The sequence below is a fragment of the Clinocottus analis genome, unplaced genomic scaffold (genome assembly GCF_023055335.1).
Source record: "Clinocottus analis isolate CAN_PGR_092001 unplaced genomic scaffold, fCliAna1.0.p SCAF_14, whole genome shotgun sequence".
In the NCBI taxonomy this organism is placed as follows: Eukaryota; Metazoa; Chordata; class Actinopteri; order Perciformes; family Cottidae; genus Clinocottus; species Clinocottus analis.
The window spans coordinates 8,296,498-8,323,184 of NW_027175865.1; the positions used below are offsets into that span (position 1 = coordinate 8,296,498).

Sequence of the window (26,687 nt, forward strand, 5' to 3'; positions counted from 1 at the left end):
CAGTTTTGTTTTTACATTTTAACCTCTTAACACTATGGTTTCAGGGTGGCAGGAATAGTTTTTGTGTTTTCATAATAAGATACTTCAGGCCAGAACTCAGCTACGCAGTCAACTTTTAACCACAGCCTCCAAAAATAACCACAGAGTGAGATGTCTTGACTTGTATTATCCTCTCTGATTTGGCAACGCGCACTCGGATGTGCTTGGGCCAACTGCGCTGTCACTCAAACCCACGGCCACGTTGTGATTGGCTGGTTTGTCCCGAGGCCCCGCCCCTGCTGGCCGGCCGCAGCGTTGAAATGACACCGTGGGAAAGCTGAGCGCTTCAAACGGAGGCTCCTCGGGCAAACTTGGGCAGACGCACGTCTGGAAGACACAACAGGAGCACTGAAGGACTATTGTGAACGAATCAAAATGAAGAGGCATCATGATTTCAGCTCCTCGGACAGCGAGTTGGATGAGACTATTGAGGTGGAGAAGGACAGCGCGGATGAGAATGGGTAAGTTTGCCTCTGAAAGTGTGGTTCAGATTAAAGGGTAAAAACGCCCGCAACACTACAACTTCAATATTTAAGAACCATCTCTAAAAAACAATGGGATATTGATTGATCTCTCTGTTTGGTCTCTTTTTAGGAACATGAGCTCTCCTCTCGGGTCCATGTCTCCTTCAACGTCCACTCAGGTGCAGGCGAGGAAAAGGCGTCGAGGAGTAAGTACATTTATAATACATATTTCATATAGAAAATCCGTTTGTGCTGTTGGTAACCCTGTGCACGAAGTCCATACGTTCTGTCATACACATACTCTGAAAATAACTAATGTTTTTATTTTTATTTTGTAATCTTTCTCAGATAATTGAGAAACGGCGCCGCGACAGGATCAACAACAGCCTCAGCGAGCTGCGCCGGCTGGTTCCCAGCGCCTTTGAGAAACAGGTGAGCAACAGGCTTCAATATCACGAGCACAAATATACATGCGCTTTGATATGAAACCGCTCGGTTTATTTGTGCTTTGTTGAATTATTATGTGTATTTAATTGGCTTCTTTTTGTCTCCCTTTGCACTGAAGGGCTCGGCTAAACTGGAGAAAGCAGAAATTTTACAGATGACTGTGGACCATCTGAAGATGCTTCATGCTGCTGGAGGCAAAGGTATGTCTGGGATTCATTCGTTACGTAAAAACACCTTCCACTTGTTGCAGAATCATCTGCTTGAGGCGGCAACTTGGAGGTGGAATATGTTTGTGCTCATTCGGTTATTTTTATTTAGAAGAAGAAGAAACAAAAATAGATAAACACACACGTAAAGAAACGTCAACTAGTTTGTCTTATTTTAATTTATAATTTACACTTTCACACTCTCAGGGCCATGCAGCATATTGATTCACATCAGACAAATATCCCTCAGCTCTGGACAAACTGATTTTGCAGCTCAGGCGACTTCTTAAAAGTAAACCGTCTTCTTTTTCTCCCCACAGGTTATTTCGACGCCCATGCCCTGGCTATGGACTACCGTGGTTTGGGTTTCAGGGAGTGTCTGGCGGAGACGGCCCGTTATCTGAGCATCATCGAAGGCTTGGACAGCGCGGACCCTCTGCGGATCCGTCTGGTCTCCCACCTCAACAACTACGCCAGCCAACGAGAGGCTCACTCCGGCCTGAGTCACCTGGCGTGGGGCTCCGCGTTTGGATCCCCTCCTGCGCACCTGACGCACCCCCTCCTCCTCCAGCACCAGCAGGGGGCACCGTTGGCATCTTTAACCCGCAGCACCACCAGCAGCCCCCAAACTCCTCTATCATCTACATCCACCTCCACCTCCTCCTCCTCCTCCTCTTCTTCTTCATCATCCTCATCGGTGGCAGAGACTCACGTTCCAGGCAGGCGAAGCGGCAGCGCCACCCCACACTCAGACCAAGGCCCCATCCGGGTCCCCTCCACCACTGTGGCTCCCACCAGCGTACCACACCCGGCCCTGGTGTCCTCGTCGGTGTCGAAGCTGTCTCCTCCTCTCCTCTCCTCCCTCTCGGCCTTCCCCTTCCCCTTCAGTGCCTTCCCTCTCATCTCCCCCACCATCAGCGCCCCAATCCCCACATCCAGTGTGGGCAAACCCTACAGACCCTGGGGAATGGAGATAGGAGCTTTCTGACTGAGATGAAAACCTCATCTCAATCTACTCAAAGACTCAAGCTGAGCTGGACTTTTCAAGGACAAGACTTTTTTATTTGCCCAGCTAAGAAAAGTACAAACAAATAAAAATCTATGCCGTTGACATCCCACTGAGGGTACACCTAGATATAGATTTTTTACTTTATTGCTCTTGTATTGTGTTTTGTACAGCAGAGAAAAACAGTGAGGAGGGAGACTACGTCTAACAACAACAAGAGTGATTTATGTGACTGATCTCTGTTCCTGCCCACCCCTTTAGAAGTTTCACCCACTGTTGTCAACCTATCAGGAATGGCTTTTGCAGATGGTCAACCAGTCGCCGCCCATCAAGTTCCTGGCTGAAACTGTCCCCCCTTTGTTTTCCCTCTGTGCTGAAGCACCCATTGGTGCCCTGGTTACATACAGAGAGAGGGGTGTGAAAGGAGGACTTAAAGTGGTGGAGCGTCACCTCCTTTTTACAACATTTTATGGGGTGGAATAACCGAAACCAGGTGTTTGTTTGACTCAATACTGGGAACATAATTTAGCTACCAGCTTGGTTGAAATAAACATGATTTACCCACAACCTCTGAGGTTCATATGGTGCTCCATTGTTTCGGCTCACTTCCATAAGTTATGTTTCCTCCCTACAGTAAATTTAACAACGGCGGCTTCACACATATGTTTTACCAGTTTCAACCAGCTGTTCCACATTTATTATTGATTTCTCGTGTAACTGATTTTTTTCACCTTGTTTACAAGTGATTGTCTTGTATCTGTTCAAAGTAGCAGCAGTATTGATCTGTAATTATCAAGAGGGAGCTAATTTGTATTTGCTGTAAAACAAGGCAAAACAATTCAGTTCCCTGCTGTCTACTGGTAAACCTCACTGTTTGAGTTTGTATATTTTGTGGTTGTACAAAGCACAAGCAAGCACTGACAAATCAGATTTCTCCGCTTTTCAGAGTTGCTGCGGGTGGTAGTGACAACTTACCTGTAATAAAAGAGTTCTTTTAAATCACCTGAGGTCTTATCTGCATTGTGTGTGTGTGTGTGTGTGTGTGTGTGTGTGTGTGTGTGTGTGTGTGTGTGTGTGTGTTCATTTAAATGATTGTTTGTCCAAGTATGCCTGTGTACGTGTGTTTGATTATTGATGCCTGCGGTTGCGCGTGTGTGTGTGTGTGTGTACGTGTGAGTATGTGCAGTACGGTGACGCCTGCTATCAGATGAGGCTGCTTGTTTCTCTCAGCGGCCCTCTGTGTGTGCACAGGAAACCATTAACAAGGAGGGGATATCCTGGACAATAGCAGCCTGGCTGGCCTCATGTGCTGCGTGGGAACTAGAGGAGGAGGAAAGAAGGAGGGAGGGAAGGTTGGAAGAGGTTGAAGAAGGACAAGAAGGAGGGATGGAGCATAGAGCGAGGAAATGGAGGGGAAAGGGTGAAGAAAGAAACGGGGCAGAGGAATCAAAAGGGAGAGAAGAAGAAAGGGATTGAAACGTTGTGAGAAAAGAAGTGTGCTCACAGTTTTGTCCCTCTGCCATCATTTCAGCTCGCACCAGCTGCACCTTCTGTTCTCAGCTCCTGCTTGCCATCACCAAAAGTTTACCCACTCGCTAAAATATCCCTTGCTCTTTCATCTTTTCCTCCAAAGGCTTCACTCAGTTTTTTCCCTATGATCTCTTTCATCATTCTCCTTACCCTTTTTATTTCATTACTGAGAACGATGCAGGGCCAGGTGGTGACGTAAGCTCCACTGCAGTCAAACCCACAAGGTCAAAGAGACGTTTGGGTGAGAAAAGCTGTCTTTTGTCTCCCCCTGCTGGTCATGAATGGTATTTCATCAACTGAGGCCTTGGTACAGTGAAAGAAAGGACAGTGTGGAACCTACTGACATGCTTTCTTGTGTAAAAGTAGCAATAACACAATGTCAATGTGGAGTTGCTTTGTATTAATTTGTACACTGTTGTTGTATAATTTTATAATTCACTATGATCAGACTTTCTTTATAGTCCCCTTTGTAAAGAAGGGCTCCTGGTTGGAATAACTTACCTTGTAACATCTGTTTTCAGTCAACATTTCGCTCATTTAAAAATATTAGTTTTTCTCATCTTAAAAAACGATTCACTCTATCTTAATGAAAATCAATGTGAACTGGTCTGTTTCGGTATGTTACGCTAAAATACTCCACTAGATGCCGCTGTGTCTTTAAATAGTCAGCCGAAACTAAAGTCACTCCATGATGAGCACTTTGTTTGGTCAAATGTGTTTCAAAAGTATGCATATTATACATACACACACACGCACACACACACACACACACACACACACACACACACACACACACACACACACACACATATATATATATATATATATATATATATATATATATATATATATATATATATATATATATATATATATATATATATATATATATATATATATATATCCTAATTACTCAAAGTTGACACGTTTGAATACAGTATTACTAGCATAATAACAGCTCATGGTTGGTATTTTACTTTTACTGTGACACCCCATCTCAATCATTTGGTTAAGGCTTATATTTATAAAAACTGTGGCGTCTGTTTAAAAAAACATTGATTTTTGTCATTATCACCCCAAAGAAAATAAAACATGTAAAGTCGATAGCTTTCTTCTTAGTCTAGAAAAGTGTGTTTTATTTATTTTAAATTATTTCAACTTAAAATTCCTATAGTTTCATTTTCAGACCAATTAGTTCCACATGTTTTGAATTCTTGTGGATTGCAGCCCAGATAGATGTTATTCATTGCCTAACATGTTTGTGCTGTGATATGTGAAATTGAAACTTTGGAAAAAAAACATGTATAAACAAGTGAATGAGTCCCGACAGGGCAATTGTTATGGCCATTTTCTATTGCTTTCTGATTGTAAACATTTACAGACCAAATTAATAGTTGATTCATTATAATATACAATGAAAATCTGCATGGTAATTTGTGTCTCAATACAGTGTTCAAATCTGATATATTGTTCAAGAAGTCACTCTCAAAGCCAGTTTCATTCACTGAACCCCAAATCTTTATTAACCACTGCTTGCTCACAAAGATATATGTGGAGAGGAGGGATACACACAAATGGACAGAGGAGAGAAAGAGAGAGGCAGGTAGGATGGTCTGTCTGTGATGCACGTGTTGTTACACACTGTAATGGCGTTGGTTTTACTACACCGGGTCAATATCACATGGCACAAACTTTTTGTTATCTACCTGCCATTTCTGGAAAACACACACACACACTCACACACACCTATTGGCCTACCGTGCGCGTGACCGACATTTCTTTAATACACTCATGTACACCTTCACAGATGGTAATACTTTGCTTTAATCGTTGTTGCAGCTGTTATGGCTTCAATATCTTTCTTGTGCCGACCTTCCGGTGGCGTTGACACTGTCTTATAGGGAGGGAATTGTGATGATTACAGCCGGAGCTACTCTCGTCTCTATGCAATGGAGAGAGCTGGAGTTTATTGGTATTTTCTCCCGTTCAAGATTCACAGTAACACGTCTGATGAAGTATTTTAGCGTTCTTGAGATGCCCTTTAATCTCAGTTGTGTTGTATAGTACAGTAACTTGTGTTTGGAAGCTTGTTTCTGAGGAATATAAGAGGCCCGCGATTGGTCAAGGATGGTATGTGAGCTTTCCGGTGCCAGATGGACAGAATTCAGCGAGCTCCTCCTGAGCTCTGCACTATGATTGGCTAAATGTCTGTCCATGTGGAGAGCGTGTGAGCGAGTGCTTCTACAGGATGTACCTATGTGGAGAGATGAAGGGGTTGCAGACGGAAGGGAATGGTCGGTTAGGATGGGCTCGTTAAATGCTATAGTGTTCTCCTGTGGTACAATCACCATCTACCTCACAGGAGTGGATGTGCAGCGACCACTTGCAGTCCCCAGAGAAAGCAAACTGTCCCTGTTCCTTCATGGCAACTCTCCCGCCCATGTCCCCCGCTAATTGGATCATTGGCATACACTGGATGGAAAGTCCCTCCGACCAAACACAGATCCCTTTCTGTTTCCAGATCTGCTGGGTCAAATGAGTGAGTGCCCATTCGCAGGGCCGAGGGAACAGGGCCAGGATGACGGCCTTGTGAGGACGCAACCAATCGCAGCAAACATCAGCTAGCTGGCAAACTCACAACAAACACCTACGCCTGAAATGATTCTCAGGCTGAAATGAACAAAAGAAAAGCATAACATTAACAAATAATTACATCCATATTTAAGCAGGAGATAGGAAACTTATATAGAAAAAATGGCACACTGCAATCAATACTTTTGCTGCTTGTATCGTACTGTATATAACAAAAAAAGAAGTATTTACAAAAACCAATACCCACTGTCATTTGTCAATTCAATTTTTCTCTTCTTATTTGAAACGGGGCAAAAACATTCTTTTTTTGGGAAGAGTGGGTGGGAAACATTAATTTTTCTTTTACTTGCTCAAATTATTTTTGCTGTTTCATTTCCACCCCCACCCCCATTTGAACCTCCCACTGTCTCGGGGGGAGGGGGCGTCTCAGGCTGTGGTAGTTTCATAGTAGAATGGGGGATTATGGCGGAGGGGTGGAGAAGGTGGGGACATGTGGGATAAGGTGGGGAGAGGGGTGTTCCTCAGGGTCGGGGTGGTGGTTGGGGTTGGGGGTTTGGAGGCGGGACGTAGAACCTGTTGGGGCTTCTCACGCTGTCACTTCTTCTCTCAACTCCTTGTTCCGGCGCACCTCCTGAGCATGCTTCTCCTAGAAGAAACACAGAGTGAGCATGTCTTGTTTCTCTCTGCTGCCAGGCCTTTCCTGACATTAACTTCCTGCTCACTTCACCATTCCTCTTCTTTGACCTTTGTAGTGAAAACTTACTTTTACTGTTACTTTTTTCTACCACTCAACTAACTTTATTTGTTATCTCCGACCTTTAAAGCACAAGACATCAAGTGAGCGTACAAGCAGTCCTCCATAGATTTTATTCTTATCTCCATGTCTTTTTTTAATCAGGTACTTTTTCTAAAATTCTCTTTTATCACACTCCTCAGCAGGAGCCAGTTGTACCAGCACGGCCCTATTTCAGACGTGTAGTTGTAACAAGTAGAAATGTACGTGTCATAAATTTAAACTACTCCTCACCCTCTCCTGCAGGCGCTCCAGCATGGCGGACAGGTAGGCCTGCCGGTTCTCCTCGTTGTGCTCCATCTTCTCCTGGAGCTTCTCCTCGGCCATGCGGCTGAAGTTGCTGTTCTCCTCCATGGCCTTCATCAGCACGTCGCGCTCGTGGTCCCGCTTCTCAGCCAGGGACCGGAGTAACTGTGCCTCCTGGGACTGGAAGCAATAGAGACGGTTAGCAGAGGGAATGAGTCACAGAGCATGGGGTCGATAGAGAGACAGTGATTTACTGACAACCACTAACCACTGAGTAAGCGCTGCTCCAACTAATCAAACTTATTAATGCTTACTATAAAAATGTCTGGAGGTGAGGTGAGAATTTCTCTACTTCTTCATCATCTCTTGGCATTTACTACGATTTCAACAATATACTACATGTTTGACTTACAGTATTGGACTGTATCTGGTGTGAAACTGTTCTAGTGATTTTCAATGATTAATTTGTTGGTGGGCTGCTGGATTTGCCAGCTGCTTGTATTGATTGTGTTGACATTCAAATCAATGAGATGCATGAATTAGCTAAAGTTGGATTCAGTGTTGGAGTTTTCCGTAGTCAATACGACGAATCGCAAATCCAGCCATCACATTGGATTTCAAGTGAAGTCTAGTAGTTATTTTATCATTGTATGGCATTGTGGCAGAACCTTTCCTCTTGTTTGGGGTCAGAAATGGTTTTATTTGTATCACAAAAAGCTTTTTGGGGCTTATTGAAGCAACGTGGTGCGAGGCAGCTGGGTGCAATGAAAATAATGAGAAACATTCTCACTCTCCTCCGATCCTCAGCTGCCTCCAGTTTCTTCTGGATGTCCTCCAGGGAAACGTCCCTCTTTGGGGGGGTGGTGACGCAGTGGGCCGCGTCAGACACAGGGGAGGTCGGCTTCAGGATGACCTCAAAGGCCTGGCCTGAGGCTCGCTTGTTAATGGGCTTGATGTCCATGTCTGCATGAACGCGTACACGTGTAAGAAAGACAGACAGAAACACTCTTTGTTGACTTTTATTCAAGCATGTTTTATAAAGAAGATAAAGTAGATATCTGTCTGATTACCACATACCTTCAAAGTCACCCATGATGTTTTTGGGGGTCTCCGGGTACAGACAAGAGCAAATGAATGAGAGAACTGAGATCTCCTTCATCTTCTCTTTGTAAGCTGCGGGGGAAACATGAAACATGACAGTGTTTTAACTGACTGTGTGTATGTAGACTGAGTTCACACACACACACATGCAGATACACAAAATATCATTAGCCTACTAACATACAAACAGATGAAACATCGTTAACCCACTTCTACATCCACAAGAGGTCCTTGATGTAAATAATTATTCATCAAGTCTTCCAAAAAGAGAACCTCATCAAAGGATGTCTCTTGGAGCTGCGCTGGAGTTCGGGGGCATTTTGGGGTCTTTGTCTTCACTGAGCTGCGAGACTATAGCAGGATGGATGTATCCTTACTTGGCCTAATTTCCCCAGAAGCCAAGATGCTGCCTTCCCCACAGGATTCTTCACACTTCATTAGCTATGCATTATCATTTATTAACAAAGTCAGACCAACGCCCTATTGTCTGCACGTTCTGTGACTAACACCAAAAAACACCATGCTACTTTGTGTTGACGATGGATGTTGGGTTAATGTTTGGGTTGTTTCTTATCTTCTGTGTCTGTGGCTTGTGGATAGAGGCTAATAGTGAAGGATTTAGCTTATCTGCTTAACACAGCAGTATGTCCACCCTTGGTCCATTTATGGATCCAAAAAGTTAATGACACTGAAGCAAAGCTGGCATCAAATCATCCTGGTTGTGTTCGGCAACCTGCTTTTGCTCAATAGCGAGAGACAAAGGGCCCCAAAGGGCAGACGGCGAAAAAACAGAAAACAAAAGAACACCCAACCTTGTCTAACCTTGATTTTTATTTTTTTGGCATCTCCTACTTTGCAATGTGAGCCCAGAGTTCAGCAGCAGTCCCTGTAGGGAGAACGGCAAAAATATCTGCAACGCGCAGCAGCTTTGTAAAAATATTCTGCTTTAGCTCATGGCTGCTGTGTTCTGTCAAGGTGCACCGTCTCACAGAGGAGATTTGCATACAGACTGTCATAATATAGCATAATCCATCACCAGGAACACAGGGCCTGCGGGGCTGAAGTGTGCTATGTTGATTCATGATTTGCCGAGAGCTACAGTAGGAAAAGACAAAAATTAGATTTGCTGTGAACAAGCTTCTTCTTAGTGGGGTACGGTGTACAGTATGATTAATACAAATCATCTTCCTCCCTCATATTCTCTGCTCACTTCTTCTCTCTGTGTCTCACTTTCTGCCCTGCAGACTGGCAGACGCCACAGTAATGTGATCAACTCTCAGATGTAGCTCTCACTACTCTCTCTTGGCCTTGTTAACCCCTTCCCTGAGGAGGAAGCGAGCAAGGGGTGGGAGCATGGAAGGGTTTGAAAAAGTGAGAGGGGTGGAGTAGGAATGAAGATAAAAGGTGGAGTGGAGTAGAAAAATAGAAAATAATCAGCTTTCTGTTAGATGAAAGGAAAGAGAGGGTGGAGGAAGATGGAGAACATTTTCGGCTGCTTCACTGTCAAGGTAACACCTTTCTGATATAAACAGAAATCACATACGGGTGGATTAAAATCTGTAAAGGGGGCCGCTCCCAGTGGGACTTGCAGCCACCATCAACTGCCCTGAGGACAGTCTAATGGGAGCAGCCACTGCAGGTGGAAAGTGCTTTAATTTGCAATTAGCAGACCGCACCATTTCTGCTGATGAAAGGGGGGGAACAGAGCTTTTGGAGGGTTGTCACAGGCTCATTAAGTGTGTGTGTGTGTATATGTCAAGACCCCGGGAGCCATTAACTCTTACACACAAGCCCTCTTGACTGCTGAAGACTCAAGCAGTTAACCATTCAGTGAAGCAGGTAATTTGAGTTAAGTGCATATGGAGCAGATCATCAGAGATTATTGTTCTGGGTGTTTGTCTTTTCTGTGTTTAATAATGTTTTTTTTTGATCTGGATATTTTGTTTTTGTGTTTATTTTTTTTTATAAATGATTGATAGTTAGTTTATTATTTTCTCAATTAGTTGGATCTATAAAATATAAGACAAATTGTGAACAATCCCGATCACTGAACTGTTTAATTAACAATTATATCAAATCCTCAGTGGAACCATCAAATGTGTCCTTAAAATGACTATGGATTAATTAAATAATTCATTATCAAAATAGTTGCAGATATATTTTCTGTTGATTGCTTTGTTAGTCAAAGCGCTGCAGCTCTATTCTGTTTGTTTTCTTTGAAGTGGTTTTTTCTATAACTATCAGAGTTTCCCGAAAGATTAACACTCACTGTGAATTGAATCTGCTCTCTATCTCCTGCACATTTTTATTTAATATCCCTAATCAAAAATATATGAGATTCTTCATTGTGCAAAAATCTGAAATTGCCTCATTTCTCCTGAGAGAAAATGTATTTTGCTTCTCTAACCGCTGTAGTAATAAGCTCATTTCCAGTGGGCCAGGAACATAAAAATGTCAAATGATCCAGGAATCCACAGCAGGAAGTGTCCAAACATCGGCGTCTGTTCAAAGATAGCAGCTGAGTTACATGCTCGGTCAGGGAAAAATCATTTCAGACAGACATGATACCACACTAACACTCCCACTCCACTCCAGCAGGCTGGTTTCAACCAGCTAGCTCTGCATCCTCTTAGAAAGCTGCACCTCCTGCCCCGACCACAGACACACAGCCAGCACACTTCACTACATCTTCCAATCCATCAGCCAAAGAGTGAAGATCATTAATACTGTACCTCCTCCCCCGCAAGCATCCCTCTTCCCCAACACCTTCTGCAGCCCCAAGCCTCCGTTTCATCTGTTGCTGAGCTACTCTCTCTCAAATCCCAATTTAGTCTATCCATTCCTGCATCTCCTGTGAGCTTTAATTCTGCATTAGCACAAACCACCACACCTTTTTTTGTCATCTTTATTTCTCTCCCCCACACTCTTCCTCTCAGCCTTCTTCCTTTTCTAAATACCCAACCCCCACTATACAAAATTAAACAGGCAAAACGACTCACTTTGAGCAAAAAAGGCACAAAGTGAGAAACATAAGTAGGATACTGTGCATGAGGCTACGAGCGAACTGTGCCTGTATGCGTTTACGGCCTTCCTGGGTCCTGTAACCTCGCAGCAATATGGGCTTGGCGTCTGCATTCGATATATACAGGCCCTTTACAGCTGTGCCACCAAGCAACAATATAATCACAAAATTATGTTGATATTACCACGGCAAAATTGGCTATTAAATGAAACAATATAGCACCCGTATGATCAAGGGCAAGTCGGGTAATTTGATGTGGGAGGGATGGGCTGCAGGGCCGCACCCTGTGTTCACCAGACCAGTGCACTAGCCTGCAACTAAGGATATTTTTCAATGAATCAATAATCTTTTGATTTCTATAATTTCCAATAATTGCAAAATGACACATCTCAATTTCCTCCAGCCCGGGGCAATGACTTAAAATCTTATGTTTTGTCTGACAATCAGAATGAGATATTCTGCTTATTATCATGATAGTTGCCAATTCCATTTTTGTCAATCGACTCATTTATTAATTAACCAGTTGTTACACCTCCAGATCAGTGCATTACAGAGTGCAGACCAAAGCGGCAGCTGTTTGTGATGTCAAGAATCAAAAACACCTGATGATAACATCAAACTAGGATGCTAAAATCTCCCATGACAGTTGCCAATTACACAAGTGATGAACACATCATGATTGTATGGTGTACCATCAGTGCTGGATTGATGTCACCTCTTCCTCGCAGCCTCGTTTTAAAGAGCAGCAGTCATCTGAACCAGTAATGGGAGTGTGCTGCGCTGATCGATGAGACTCTGCGAGAAATCAGCATGAATTCTGAGTCCAGCAGTCTTTTGAGCTTTACGTGGACCATTTAGACAATTGTGATACAGATGATAAGATGAGAAATGTCGCTGGATTTGGACGTGACCAGTTGCTTAAAATTGATGACGCCTGAGAAGCCTCTGTTTCTGCACACAAAGGAATTGATTTATAGGGGAAGCAGCTGAATGACCACACCTAATTGGACACGACACGTGTGCGTGATAGGGATCAGGAAAAGGGCTGAAGAGGCTTTAATGTACACAGGGGTGGTTCTTAGCACGAGTTTGTTTGTGGGTAACTTGATACATCTTGTTATTTAGTGGATTAGGTGTCTCTAGCCTCAGTTCTCAGCTCCAAGGAAGGAAGAAAACACATTTAGATGTACACAGGCATATTTATCCTATAGTCCTACACTTGTTAATGTTTCTCGACCAATGAAGTCTACGCGGTGTTTTTGCTCCTCCATCTGAGATGTGATTCGGTAGCCAACATGAACTCAGTGACCTGCTGGGTGCTGAATGGCAGGATGACTGCTTTCTCCCAGACTTTTTTGCTCCCTGCCCATCCCCTTTCGCTGGGCCACGGCTCGATGCATGGAGGAAAGAAAAGGAGGAGGAGGAGGAAGAGGAGGAGGAGCAGGAGGAGGAAGAGAGGAGAATAAATATAACAGGGCTTGATTGCCGGTGTCCCTCAGCGCAGACACCGTGCAGGACCCCTTACCGCTGTCTGTCTGCAAGCCCTTCCATCCATCAAGTGCTTAGTCAAGCATAAAACAAACAGACCAGCCCCTCGACTGTCCACACGCACGCTGCACTTTTATCTCTGAAGTCAGATTTGGTCATAGGCTTATTTTTGATGAAGCCTGCAGGTCACATCCAATATAGGCCTCAACGTGATATATTCAAATAATCTAAATAACACATGCAAAATATAAAAAGCTTTTATGTGGAAATGTATAAGACGACACACATACAAGGCCCACCTGACATACCGTGCAATCTAATTTTATTTCTATACCAAGTACTGTCACATTATGGCTACTAAAGCCTAAATAATGATACTTTTATCCATCATAATAGCCACATTTACAGTCTCCCATCCTAATAGGATTAGGTTCTGATATTCCTGAGACGACATTCATTTTAAGCGCTGGTCGTAAATTCTTCCCTGGACTGCAAAGCAATTCTGGAAAAGGATGCTCTTTTATCTCTCTCTCTCTCTCTCTCTCTCTCTCTCTCTCTCTCTCTCTCTCTCTCTCTCTCTCTCTCTCTCTCTCTCTCCCTCTCTTATACATGTCTTTAGCGGTCACCCACAAAATTGGTTGAGTAGGCTTTCCAATACAGCTACATACTGTAGGATGGCCCAGTTTTCATAAGGAGATTTGTCACGGTAAAATATGTGTCACCCTGGAGAGAGCAGCTTGCTTTGAAGGGGCCGGCGATGTTGGGTGGGGTCGCTGGCGCTGCATTATGCTGCACGGCTCTGAGTCAGGTGCGGCAGGCAGGCAGGCATCGACAAAATGCTGCTGTGTGAGGATATAAAATCGTTTTCCTTGTGTTGATAAGGATTCATTATATTTATTGGCTTGATTTAAAAGGGAATTTAAAAAAATCTGCGTCACTCATTTGGCAAACCGAATCTCATACTAGCTCATATTGATCGCCACTAAATTGTATTTTGGATCAATCAATAAGCACAGAAAATACTCTTAAAACAAAGGTTGAAAAACTAAATAATTCTGCTACAATTTTGCAACTTAATTCAAAAGGAGTGACTTGCAGTGGAGTTTGGCCGCTCCCTCTAATGAACCAACCCTCAGCATCCTTTTGTGCCATGGGTGTCGCCACAGCGTCTCAGCATCCTCAAACCTGCGAAACCGCTGCTATCTAAAAAAAAAAAAAAAAAAAGTCAATGTGCAAAACTCACCGATTGCGGTCTTAGCCATTTCTGTACGGTGGTGGTGGTGCCGGTTGAGCCGAGAAAGATGCGTCGGTTGCTGGATGCGGTATCTCTGGGTGAAGGGACTGCTGTAAGGCACTGAGTCAGCAGAGACGGGACTGCCGGTGCGCCTGGTGGTCTGTTATGAGCTGCGTCAGGTCAGCGGGAGATAACTAGAACAGAACCGGAAGTGCGTTGATTAGGCCTTCAGAATAAACAACATTGCCGTGTTCGCTTATAAACGGGTTGACGCTGTTGAATCTGGATAATACGATCGCAGACTAAACTAATATGATGTTTAAGAGAGCAGAAAATGTATTGGCGGCTTGTCACAGAGGAGCTCAACGACAGAAAAATAAAACAATTGCTTGTTTCTGTTTTCACTGTGACAGTAAAGTGAATCTGCTTGGCTTTTTTGGTCAAAGTATAGTCAAATAAAAAAAAAAAGACGTTATGAATACATCGTTATTTCGTACTGTGAGAAAATATAAAGGGTATCCTATATTTCACTATTATTTTACGTTTTCTAGCCTAGAACAACCACTTAATCGAGTAAATAAGGGGCAGATTCATTGATAATAAAGAACAATTGTTGTTGCACAATATATAGAAAAGAAACACTTTTTTTTTTTAAATGAATGGTAACCAGATGGAGAATGACAATGTTTTAGGCTTTGTTAAAGTGAGGTAAGGTTTTTTTTCTAATCCAGAGAGAGAGAGAGAGACTTAGCATTGCCAAACAGTGAGCCATGTTTTTAAAAGCTTTATTTTGAAATGCATGACAGGAAGTCTCAACACATTATAATCTGATGAGTTTTATACTTGGTCACTAATGAGCGTTTATGTGCCTTCTCGAGCTATCATGCTCCCCATGACGAGCCTCCCCTTCCTCAAAGGCCCGACAAGCCCCACGTTCCCTCGTGTGGCGTTCAGGGTGTTTCCCTCTTTGTTTCCGTGTTGATGGGCAGGTCGAGGACGTTGAGCTCGCTGTCCATAGTGCAAGCAAGAATGACTCTTCACAAGAGAACATTAACACTTAGATTTGTTTGAAAAAAACAACCTTTCCTTAAACATTTTAATTTCAGTTCTTGTGAGGTTAAATATAAACATGCATGCCATTCTGGTGGAATCAGGGTGAAGGAGAAATACATTTTTTTTTTGTCTACCTCATATTAAATAATACTATAATAATGCATGCCTACAGTCATGAGGCCAAATAGATTACCAGTGACCACCTCTATGTAACCGCAGAAAATACTGATGGTCAAATCATAACCTTCCAAGGTGGGTGTGTGGGCGTGTAGTGATCATTAAAACAACAAACACTAGGTGGCAGCATATCCCAGGTTATATGAGCGTGAGGAACGTATAGTTTGGAAAAACATGTTTTAAAGACACCGATTCAAAAAAACAAGTAATGTATTTAGTAACTACTAGCATGAAGATACCCATCACTATTCAGACCTAATTCTTGCAGGGTTTTACTTGTGCGAGTTGTATTGTCAACCAACACAGAGTAGGCTACCACCAAGTTAATTCACCGACTGCAACGCCTTGATCCTTATCTAAAGGCATGCGATTGTAGAGCAGTTCATAAGCTCGCTGTTTATTTTAAACAATGTAGACATAACTATTTAGTTGGTCACTAATTAACTCGACACAAGTTTTTAGTTGTGGCTTTGTATGCTGTGAACAGGTTATGAACCGATAACATTATTCAAAGAAGGAGAAAAAATAAAAGCTAAATAGAACCTGTTTTGCACTTTATTATTATCACGACAATTCACTTTATGCTGGACAGGAGAGAAACATATTTTCAATCTTCTGTATTTTTTCACAAATATAAATTGACATTGAAGTTGAGTTTGACTTCTGATTTTGACTTTTACATATAAAATTGTACATTGACATTGTACATATACATCGTATGTACTGACAGGCAATGAATTGTCTGTCAGTTGGTGGTGCCAACCGTCCTTTTGCGGTAGATGATGAGGAGGAGGAAGGCGAGGAGGGGGAGGAGCTAGCTGCAGATGTTGACCGCTTTAGGACTTGGGAGCTGAAGTTGGTCCCACAATTCTGGGCCACGGCACGTGAGCTGCCGCTTGCTTAATTGCAGAAGAAGAAACAGAAAAAGAGAGAGAGACAGCGTCTCAAAGGTAACTACTTCCTCCTTTCGTCTCAGGTGGACTCATTATCTCCACTTTAAATCAAGTGGAGGGGAGTAGAGGAAGCGTTTCCTGTCACCAACATTAACCGTTGGTCCCCGTCGTGTAACATGAGCCACGTTACGTCGCTCTAACGTTAGCTAGCACATCACATAAATCACATTCATGAACCAGCATCAGCAACGTTGCATCAGCTGGGTTGCTCAACTCGCTCCCGGGTACCTATGTTCCGCAAGCCAGAGTTTAAGAAGTGTGTTGTGTTAGATGGAGACTAGAGGAACTAGTGACTGGTTAACGTAGTGAAACCCTGTTTTAACTGATCCCTTAGTCTCCTCTCCTGAGCATGTGTCGGGGTGCTAACATGCTACAAGTCCAGCTGGCGCTAGTTATTAACAGCGAGCGAAATGTAACGAGAGCAGATATTTGGGGAATGAGATTTAAATGAGGTTTGCGTCACACGTGTTCAGTTGACGTGGAGAGACTGTGTGACCAGAAAGTAGTCAGAGTCCACGTTTCACATCTCCATCTCGTGCGCGCTGGACGTAGTACGTTCACTTGTAAACTTGTGTTTGTCACCTGAGATGAATCGGATTCCTTTCTTTCGATCGAGCTTCCCAAATACCATTGGAAAAACTGAGCGGCAGTTTGACAATGTACTTCAACGTGCGTTTTCCGTGTGAACAGGTGATAAATTAACAGGAAATGTAGTTGTGCAAGTGGAGATTACAATCATTTCCTCCTCAGAGATGTTTCTTTGTAACTTAAAAAAAATAAATATGACTGCAGCAGCCATATTGCAAACCAGATCCTACCGTAATTAAATTAGTCAGCTACTGGGACACTGGTGCTTTTCCCTCACAGACGTTATTACAGGGGGTGCTTATGGTCTGGCAAATATGAAACAAGGAAAAGACATCCATATCTTGGCAACTGTGAATCTGTAACCAAGTTTTGTTGAATGAAAGTACATTTTAAAGTGTTTTTTTTTGGTCCGGTGATCATTAAAGCAGTGTGAATGACGAAAAGGTGTATAACTTCTTTCTTTTTTATTCATCATCTAGGTTTCACACTGCGAAGCAGTTGGATTATGTGAGATAATGCCACAATAAAAATGAATATGTTAATGTTTCTATGTTTGGGTTTTCAACGTGTAAAGAGCATGTGTGATAGCTGAATGCATGTTTTCACACACACCTGCAAAGTTGTTTCAACCAAAGGTGATTTGCATAATTTTACAAGGGAAGTTTTAACACAAGGAGCTCATTATGTTTCTTTGTGTTATCAGATTGGCTCCAAAACTTTAAAGTTAGACCTCAAGATTGAGTAACACTTCATAGTGAGTTGTTGATTTAGGCCAAAAGGTTATACAGCTCATTATCACGCCCCTAACGTAAGCTTTATGCTTCCCATTTGCACTTGTCTGATCTGTGTTTGTATTGAAACAATCTCTGGTTGTAAAAAAAGAAGCTTCTGTCGAACAGCAGTTTAGTCAGGCTGGTTTGTGGTTTCGGTTTGCTTGTGCCTTACTGACTGCTTCTTATTTGCAAAGTACTTCATGAATATAGGAAGGCATTCATTTAATCTTCCAGTCACTCATTTATTCATTTAATCATGTACAGTTACCCCATTTGGCTCTAAGTGGCCATTAGGCAATATAAGGATATATGCCAATGACACACTGAAGTCAGGCGTAATTACTCTCTCTTTGTCTCCTCTCAGCAAAACTACACTCTTGAGATGTGTGAAGCATATCTGTGACACGGTTTACTTGTTTTTCCTACAGATTATCCCAGTGGAGAATTACCCCTCGGCTTCAACAATGGCTGTTTAAAACGCCCATGAGTCTCAGCCTTCCAGTGACACAGTCTTTTCCCGTTCTCTCCTCCTAGTCTACACCCTCCTTTTGTTTTTATTCCAATATTAAATTGTTCTGTTCCTTCACCTCGTCTCAGTTTCTGGTGCTTCCAGAAATTGGTTTGTCTTAATCAGTTCCTGTTACCTCATTTGAGTTCAGGCTAAAGGCTATTTAATCCCTCACAATGGTTGCTGAGGTAGACTCGGCGTCTCAGGGCAGTGGTGTGCGCCTGAAGCAGGAGATTTCCCTCCTCCATGGGGTTTGTCTGATCGTGGGGAATATGATAGGCTCCGGTATCTTCGTCTCACCTAAGGTAAGAGTCTCTGCTTTGTTTGTCCAATTGATTAATTTATTGGCTCTTGAATTGTAAAATGCATACTAGTTTTAATTGTAAGTGAATTTAGTCATTCATGTTACCTTTTTTTTTTTTTTTTTTTAAAGAGCTTTCAAGGTACAGTACAATGCGGGTTATGAAAGCGGCGCACCCTTTTATAAGTTGCATCTACTTAATACAAATGACAAGTTGTATTTAATCATAAACCAGTTATAGCAACGTCAGTTTATAATAACTAATTCAACTTGAGTTTTATAAAAAATATTTTTTAAATGTTTGAAAGATAAATTCCATTATGGTCCCAGTTGGATGGTGCCGATCAGTCTGGGTCAACATGAACTGAACTCTGCTGTCAGAGTTCAGAGTCTCTTGACATTTCCACCACAATAACAAACTGTTCTTAATTGTAACTCCTTCATTCCTCGCGCCGCCATGTTCTAAACTCCCGATGCAGCCTCCTGTCACAGGTTGTGCTTCCCACCTGAGTATTTGGGAGTATTTCATGTGAATTTTGTACTTTGTCTCTGCAACTGCTGCTAAATTTAGAATGCGAAACATCCACAAATTAGCCGCACTGATATTTAAACCGCATAGGTCAAAGTTGAGTAGCTTATAACCCAAATTTTACGGTACTCTAAAAACTGAAATCAACAGGGAAATGCACTTTTTATTATTATTTTGCGTTATTTTGAACCTCAACCACCAAACAATTTAGGCAATAAACCAGAAGTGACACAACTCTGGTATGTAATGAAAGTGTTTCTTTCTTGTATATCTTATATTGTATGTCATATGCTCTGTATTCTCTGCTCTTGTTTGTTGTCCTGCAGGGGGTTCTCATGTACACAGGCTCATTTGGCCTTTCCCTGGTAGTGTGGGCCATTGGAGGAGTATTTTCAGTGTTCGGAGCGTTGTGCTATGCTGAGCTGGGTACTACCATCCGTAAATCGGGAGCCTCCTATGCCTACATCCTGGAGGCCTTTGGTGGTTTCTTGGCTTTTATACGGTATGTGTTTATTTGAATCTTTCTCTTTGCAGACATTCCTTTTAACATATTGTCTTGAAAACTTCACAGAATAGAAACTCAGAACTTGTTCAATCCTTTGTTCTTTTTTCAACAATACCAAACATGAAATATAGTGTGACGAACATGAGTTTTGGACAATATGGCATAATAAGTACAGGGTTCAGCACACTGTCCTTTCTACTGTATGTCTGTTCCCTTTTTGACCGCTGTTCCAAGAGTCAGAACTAAACAAGGGGAAGCAACGTTCAGCTTTTCTGCTCCACATATCTGGAATAAAGTTTATGAAAGCTGCAGGTCTGCGCAGACTCTCAGCTTTTTTATGTTCAGATTGAAGACTTTTCTGTTTGCTGTTGCCTTTAATTGAACCAGACTCAATTGCTGCATCTCTGCAACTGTATTTTATTTCATAAACTGACAAAACTGTAAATGTGTACGTTATTGTAATATTATTGGCTGAAAATGTCTGTTAATAGACTTAAATAAAATATATGTTGTCTGTTAACTCTGTAGATTGTGGACTTCCTTGTTGATAGTTGAGCCAGCTTGTCAGGCAGTGATAGCTCTGACCTTCTCCAACTACCTGGTCCAGCCCTTCTACCGTAGCTGTCCAGCCCCCTATGTTGCGGTCCGCCTCATCGCTGCTGGCATCATATGTAAGGCTCTCCCTGTACTAAACACACTTGCATGCTCTATTTAACCAATTGTATATATTAGTGGTGAAAAGGGGAGGGTCTGCTGGTGTTTGACATCTATGTTGTATAGTGTAGAGGAGCTGCAGTGGTAAAAAGATATGATTAGAACTGGGGCTGACTCTCTTCATCCCTAACATAATACTGCTCTTCAAAGGCAATTTGAACCAACAACGTAACTTCAAATAGCTCAGTGCACCAACTGGATGCAACACAACTGTTTTAATTGTACTGTTGTCTGTCATTGTCAAGTCCAGCACACTGAACTGTATCTGGCACGGGTTACTAAATTGTCATTCTTTTGCATCCTGCACTTGGAGACTTCTTTGTTTACTTTGATAGTTGACTATGTTATGTTTCTTGTGGCTATTGCTCCTGACTCCTCTTAAGTCAATATACTACGGCACGTTAAACCAGGCATGCTGCATTTACTTTAATGACACACATTTTATGTTGTGTGAACTTTTCCAAACAAAGCTTTTACCCTTAGTCTTTGTTGCATTGCACTTAGAGGGATATGTGTGTAACTACACTTAATACTTGTGGATTTCCTCTCAACTCCGCCTTGAATCTACGATGCTCACTTGGTGAGTGGCAATCCTTATTCTGTTATGCATCTAGATAAAGGGCCCTCAAAAAGAATCATGGCAATGTAAATGAAGCTGTTCAACCTAAATATCGATATGAATAGGGCTGGGCCCCTTATAAAACTTGTGTATCGTATCCCTGAAGAAAATGCACTGAGGATTCTCTCTGACGAGGCTTTTATGAAATGGTATTTCTTGGTGTGTTTTAGCATGTTGAATGTTATTCCATTGCATACCTTACAACTAGGGCTGCAACGCCCACAATGTTCTCGTCTTACACTTTTTTCCCACTTGGCTGCATGCTTCTGTTTGAAATGTTTGAATACATTAGTTGTGCTGATACTTTTAGTTGCCACAGGCGTTTTGCTATTTATAAACTGCTGTTTCTTACTTTTTCTCTCATCAGGCGTTCTGACTTATGTGAACTGTATGAAAGTTAAATGGGGAGCTATTCTTCAGGTCATTTCCACCGTAGCTAAGGTCCTAGCTCTCATTGTCATCATCATTACTGGCCTGGTTAAGCTTGGACAAGGTAGGATTTCATCAATAAACTCTGCTTTGACCAATACATACAATTTTAACATTGCTGCTTACAAAAAAAAACTCTGTATTAAATGCATTTGTTTTTAAAGAATTGATTCATTTTATCAGAGATGCAGTTTTCTTTCTGACCGATTCCAAGGAATAAGAACTATAATTGACAGCATACACAAACATTTTTGCAACTTTTATAAATTGTATATTCATAATATTTCTTTTTCTCCAAAACTGGAATAATTTAAAGGACCTTATTGTTTTCAAGGTTGTTCCCCCACAGCATAGTTTGGACTTTCAAATTGCGACTTTTATGTCTTCTTTGCTCGCACTCACAAAATTCTGCACAAATTCAATTACCTTCATTGAAATTCTCATTTCCCTGATTGTTTTTAATGTTTTTGATGTACTTGTTATGGATGATTGGAATCTATGTTTGTATCTTTAACCAAACTGCTTCCAGCACGTATCCACACTGGCTATTATACAATTTATCTTAATGTTACAATAAAAAACAATGATGGTATCAGCTGGGTTGAATATTCAGAAAATATTTTGCCTTTTTAGATGATGAAAGCAAAACGTGCTCAAACATCTTTATGTACTGGGCTAACATAACAACCCTGTGGTGGTGTAGGTTTTGACCAGAACTTTGAGGACTCATTCAAAGGCTCCAAACTGAACCCTGGGGACATGGCCCTGGCCCTCTATTCAGCACTCTATTCCTACTCTGGCTGGGACACACTGAACTTCATCACCGAGGAGATCCAAAACCCAGAGAGGTACGAGGTCTGTTATTTCAGAATGGTTTTACGAGGGGGATTGAATTTAATTCCTGGTGGCATTGCTTTTACTTTGGCCCATATATTACCATATATTATAGGTTTATATCTGATTCAAAACTAAGTAATCTGACTTGTAAATGTCACACGACTGAGATCTTTAAGTTAATGAAATCAACTTTTCTCTTTTTCAGGAATCTGCCCCTGTCCATTGGCATTTCCATGCCCATTGTCACCGTGATCTACATCTTAACCAATGTCGCTTACTACGTCGTAATGGATGCAGAAGCAGTGCTCACCAGTGACGCTGTCGCTGTGGTGAGTAACTTAGTGCATTCTCCTTGTGCACTAAAGAAGCTGTATATGAGCAGGAACCAAAGCTGACAGTCTGACCGTGTGGATACTAATGGCTACCTATAAACTCTATTCGTAAATCCCAGAACATCTGCTCAGCCTTATAGGGGCTGCAGTTTTTGATCTTTGCTTCCTGTCTTCTGCTGTCATCTCCCGTCTGGCTGGCAGTCACGAGCGCTAGTGTCTGGTTCGGTTCTCCCTTTTGGTTATCTGTGTTTGTTGGATCGTGATGACGGCAGGAACCTCATTTAGCTAAAGAGGTTAGCGCCCCACACAGGAACATGGGGACATGATGATGTGATTAGTGGTTACAGTGACCTCACAAATCACCTTTTTGGCCACAACTCAAGAATTCATGACCATTTCACACATGTCTAATAGTTTTATAATTATGATATCTTAGACCGACATGGATGAAATTTCATTTTGACTGGTTGGTGAAGGCAAACAAATGTGAGGCATAACTCTAGTTTCATAGAGTGTTTATTGTTGACAATGACACCTTGACTTCACGTCTATTTTAAATTAAAAATCTGTTTTGCTTCAAACATTTGAAATTGCTTCCTAATTAAGAATCCTTTGAATACTTTTTTTTTTCCACAATTATTGCTGGAGCACTAATAAAGCACATGACAGAATTCATTCATCAATATTGGGGGTGGGCATTAGGTATTAAGTGCAGAAGTTTTTGAGACGATCACCGCCTATGGCAGCTCAACCAGGCAGACCAGTCAGAAGAGCCGTTCCAAAACTGCTAAGATTGAATCTTTAGTAAAACCAGTTAAGACCCGAGCGGACTCCATTACCCAGCCTTGTGCTGTCTGTCTAATGGCTGGTAGCTGGTGGTCTATTTGACCTGGCTCCATCGTGGCGTCCAAGATCAAGCTGCAGGACACAGCGCAGGACTCCGATGGGGGAGAGAGGAGATGGACTCTCTGTTAAGATGTCGACTGTACTATATTCCCAGATAATTGTTTTGGTTGCTGCTGTTTGCATTCTCTATGATGCTAATCTAGGAAATGCACTACAGCAAATCCTTGAATGTTGTGTTTCACAGATTCAAATATGTAACATCAGAGAAATCAGCTCACTCTAATCATTTTAACGTTGAGGGCCACTGATCTTACAAATATATTAATGTGAGCAGCAGTAAAAAAAATGTTGTTGTCTCCTCAGACATTTGCAGATGAGGTGTTGGGCTGGGGTCGATGGCTGATCCCGCTGTCTGTGGCCATATCCTGCTACGGAGGCCTGAATTCCTCCATTATCGCCGCCTCTAGGTCAGTACATAACTGCACACCTGACTGCAGATTTACCTTGCTATTCTCCAAAATCATACTTCTCCCTGTAATCTTTTCAATTTAAAAGTATGTGCAAAACTAAAAGCGAACATGGTGACATGTCTTCAACATTTTGTTTCTCCTGCAGGTTGTTTTTTGTTGGTTCCAGAGAAGGCCACCTGCCCAATATGTTGTGCATGATCCACGTTCAGCGTTTCACCCCAATCCCTGCACTGCTTTTCAATGTAGGTTTCTAAATGTTTGTGTTTTAGAATTGAACTGTGTTTTTTTGTTGTTTGGATGCATGTGTACCTGATGATTGCTTTTTACCAAACTCAAACTATCTTCTCTCCAGGGTGGCATGTCTCTGATCTACCTGTCTGTGCCGGACGTTTTCCAGTTAATCAACTACTTTAGTTTCAACTACTGGTTGTTCATCGGCTTGTCAATAGCCAGCCAGATCTACCTGCGCATCAAAGCTCCTGATATGCACCGCCCTGTTAAGGTAAAAAATGGATGCAGCTTGAATGCTGACGTGCATGTTTCAGGATCATAATGACTCTGAGAGGGGAAGTGATATGTTCCTTGAAGTCAGTGTTGTATATGCAGAGACGGGAAATAAAATCCCGACACGTAGCCACAGTGAAAAGGAAAGAAATCTACTAAAATAAATTTTCACTAAGTAACACATCTGTGGTAATGCAGTTTTGACTGTAAACATGGATCTCTTGAAACTTCTGAATCAAATTAGCTTGCTTTTGATTTTTAATCACAGGGCTTTGGTTTGGGATTTTAGTCCTCAGAACATTCCCTGCTTGCATTCACATACTGTGTAATTATAATACGCACATTTTCAGAAAACAGGTGTCTAGCCTTATGGCAGAAGAGGCTCCAGACACATAGAAAAGTAGAATACAGTGTGTCTTTCTCTTTGTCGCCACCCTGTTAGAAAGACGTATGCTGGCTAAACAGGGCAGCCTTTAGGTGAAAGCGTCCCATCATGACGTCTCTTAAAGGCTGTCTGGTGATTTATCCATCACATCATTGACTGTCCACAGTCTTTATTAAATGCTGTAGTTGAACAGAAAACTAAACAGTAAGATGATGTAAGAAGCTTTGATCTGTCCTCTAATCGGATCCGGTCATCGAGGGAACGTGTCTATAACCCGTTCAAGCATTTTAGACCTGTATTTACGTTTGTTTACCCATCAACGGTGCCTCTATTGCAGGCCTGACCACGCTCAGCTTTGGCTTTGAGTTATGATGACGGTTAAAAGCCCATGATGTTTTGAATCTAATCACGCAGTTTATTTGGTTTTTCTAGTAATGCTGGCTGAGCAATTTATTGGTGATTAAAGCCACAGTTAAATAATCAGAGGAATGTGGTTATGATTGTTAGTCATTTTTACATTTTCAACATTTCTTCTCCCCCAACTTCTGCTACCCCCTTTCCTCTTTTCTAATTCTACTTTCTTACGCAACTTGTATGTCCTCCTTCCCCTGCAGCTCTCTTTGTTCTTCCCAATTGTCTACTGCTTGTGCAGCCTATTCCTGGTTGTGGTTCCCCTCTACAGCGACACCATCAACTCTTTGGTGGGAATTGCTGTGGCATTGTCTGGTGTACCAGTCTACTACGTTTTCATCCACTTGCCACGCAGCTCTCGACCAGCCTTCTTCAGAAAAGTACTCGGTAAGAAGCTCCAACTGCGGCTGATGTGCATGTCATCGCAGTGCTGATGTCCTTCGCTGTTTTAAAAAAACTAAATATTTTGCTGGGATTACTTCACTTTTTTATTTAGATGCATGTTATAGAATTAATAATGATTCAACCATTATACAAATATGCATGGGTAACAACATGCCACGAAAAACATGACCGGTTAATCTCAAGCAGCAGACTGGAGGGTGAGTTTGTGTTTGAAAGAAGCAATGATAGGAGCAATGCCCTTTTTATTTGTTCGAATGTAACATTGAGAGGGAAAAGCCTGGCAGATGAGATGGATGTTTGAGACTATTGATATTTAAGACTTAAAGAAATCAGAGTATCATAAAAAATGAGCTGATGGTGATTCATTTTAAATTATACACATGATGTTAAACATGTTGATACACCCCCCTTTAGATTTTTGTTCTCTTTTTGTCTTTCTTAGTATGACCAGGATGTATAATGAGGATACAACCTTTTAGAGTTGACAAATCCATCTGTTAGTGATCTCTGTTGGAAACACTTTCCAAATGACCTAAAACCTTGTTTTGTATTTCTGTACTTTCATTTTTATGTTCGGTTGTATCAGCCATCTAGAACTAGCCAATATTGTTCAATATTTTGGGTTAGCTAATTGTTAACATTTAAAGTCTGGGTACATAAGCTGTACAAAAATGTCCCTGTGCATGAATGTGGATGTTTGATGTTCTAATGGATAACCTCTGAAAGTAGCTTACAAGTCTTACTGTAAGTTGCATGTCGACCAGCTACCGTTGGCACATGTAAAAACTCCTGGACTTAGTGTTAAGAGCTGAAGAGTGATTGAGATTACTGTTTCAAAGTGCAGTGTACGAGTGAGCCCACCGACTGTAAAGAGTTCTGTAGTGCAACTATAAGACCTGCAGTTGAAGAATATCCCCTCCTAATTCTATTGATTTTATGCAAATTATTTTAACAAGTGATCTTTTTAAGTTTGTTCTAAAACACTGTATTGTTTTTATTGTATTATCATAATCTCTACTACGAGAATCTTGCACGTGTCAGTCAAGACTAATCTCACTGCTGGTGCAGCAAACTGCATAATATTCTTTGTATTCTTTGTTACATTGCGGCGACTTTTTATTTTGGCATCAACCTCATGTTTACACGTTTATTTTTAAAAATAATAAACACTTAATTGCGG

The 26,687-nt window shown here is 41.8% G+C and overlaps 3 protein-coding genes across 5 annotated transcripts in view; 2 read left to right on the plus strand and 1 right to left on the minus strand.

Moving 5' to 3' along the window:
• Nucleotides 1-342: 342 nt before the first annotated feature.
• Nucleotides 343-3,161, plus strand: hey1 (hes-related family bHLH transcription factor with YRPW motif 1). The gene is made up of 5 exons (XM_068574931.1): nt 343-500; nt 634-709; nt 852-935; nt 1,069-1,150; nt 1,477-3,161. The coding sequence occupies exons 1-5, from the start codon at nt 415-417 to the stop codon at nt 2,142-2,144; spliced, it is 996 nt and encodes a 331-aa protein (XP_068431032.1). The 5' UTR covers nt 343-414; the 3' UTR covers nt 2,145-3,161.
• A 2,032-nt stretch (nt 3,162-5,193) lies between these two features.
• Nucleotides 5,194-14,335, minus strand: stmn2b (stathmin 2b). The gene is made up of 5 exons (XM_068575566.1): nt 14,178-14,335; nt 8,401-8,496; nt 8,114-8,286; nt 7,312-7,503; nt 5,194-6,930 (listed from the first exon to the last, which is right to left on the minus strand). The coding sequence occupies exons 1-5, from the start codon at nt 14,194-14,196 to the stop codon at nt 6,871-6,873; spliced, it is 540 nt and encodes a 179-aa protein (XP_068431667.1). The 5' UTR covers nt 14,197-14,335; the 3' UTR covers nt 5,194-6,870.
• A 1,889-nt stretch (nt 14,336-16,224) lies between these two features.
• The window catches only part of si:dkeyp-120h9.1 (Y+L amino acid transporter 2-like), a 37,570-nt gene continuing 27,107 nt past the window's right edge, over nt 16,225-26,687 (plus strand). For all 3 annotated transcript variants that reach the window (XR_011077423.1, XR_011077424.1, XM_068575565.1), the window contains exons 1-11: nt 16,225-16,348; nt 18,141-18,525; nt 19,377-19,552; nt 20,084-20,226; nt 21,256-21,381; nt 22,021-22,165; nt 22,360-22,483; nt 23,696-23,799; nt 23,948-24,044; nt 24,155-24,304; nt 25,306-25,489. Coding sequence is in view for 1 of the 3 variants with exons in the window: in XM_068575565.1 (XP_068431666.1) it covers nt 18,397-18,525; nt 19,377-19,552; nt 20,084-20,226; nt 21,256-21,381; nt 22,021-22,165; nt 22,360-22,483; nt 23,696-23,799; nt 23,948-24,044; nt 24,155-24,304; nt 25,306-25,489 (1,378 nt within the window). In the remaining 2 variants the exon portion in view is untranslated. The remainder of the gene's footprint in view (nt 16,349-18,140; nt 18,526-19,376; nt 19,553-20,083; nt 20,227-21,255; nt 21,382-22,020; nt 22,166-22,359; nt 22,484-23,695; nt 23,800-23,947; nt 24,045-24,154; nt 24,305-25,305; nt 25,490-26,687) is intronic.

Excerpts from the sequence above, each read along its gene's own strand:
- hey1 (XM_068574931.1), top strand. The coding sequence starts at position 415 with ATGAAGAGGCATCATGATTTCAGCTCCTCGGACAGCGAGTTGGATGAG. Across the intron at positions 501-633 it reads GACAGCGCGGATGAGAATGG|GAACATGAGCTCTCCTCTCG; the intron begins GTAAGTTTGCCT and ends GTCTCTTTTTAG. Across the intron at positions 1,151-1,476 it reads TCATGCTGCTGGAGGCAAAG|GTTATTTCGACGCCCATGCC; the intron begins GTATGTCTGGGA and ends TTCTCCCCACAG.
- stmn2b (XM_068575566.1), bottom strand. Across the intron at positions 7,504-8,113 it reads CAGCTGAGGATCGGAGGAGA|TCCCAGGAGGCACAGTTACT; the intron begins GTGAGAATGTTT and ends TATTGCTTCCAG. Across the intron at positions 6,931-7,311 it reads TGGAGCGCCTGCAGGAGAGG|GAGAAGCATGCTCAGGAGGT; the intron begins GTGAGGAGTAGT and ends TGTTTCTTCTAG.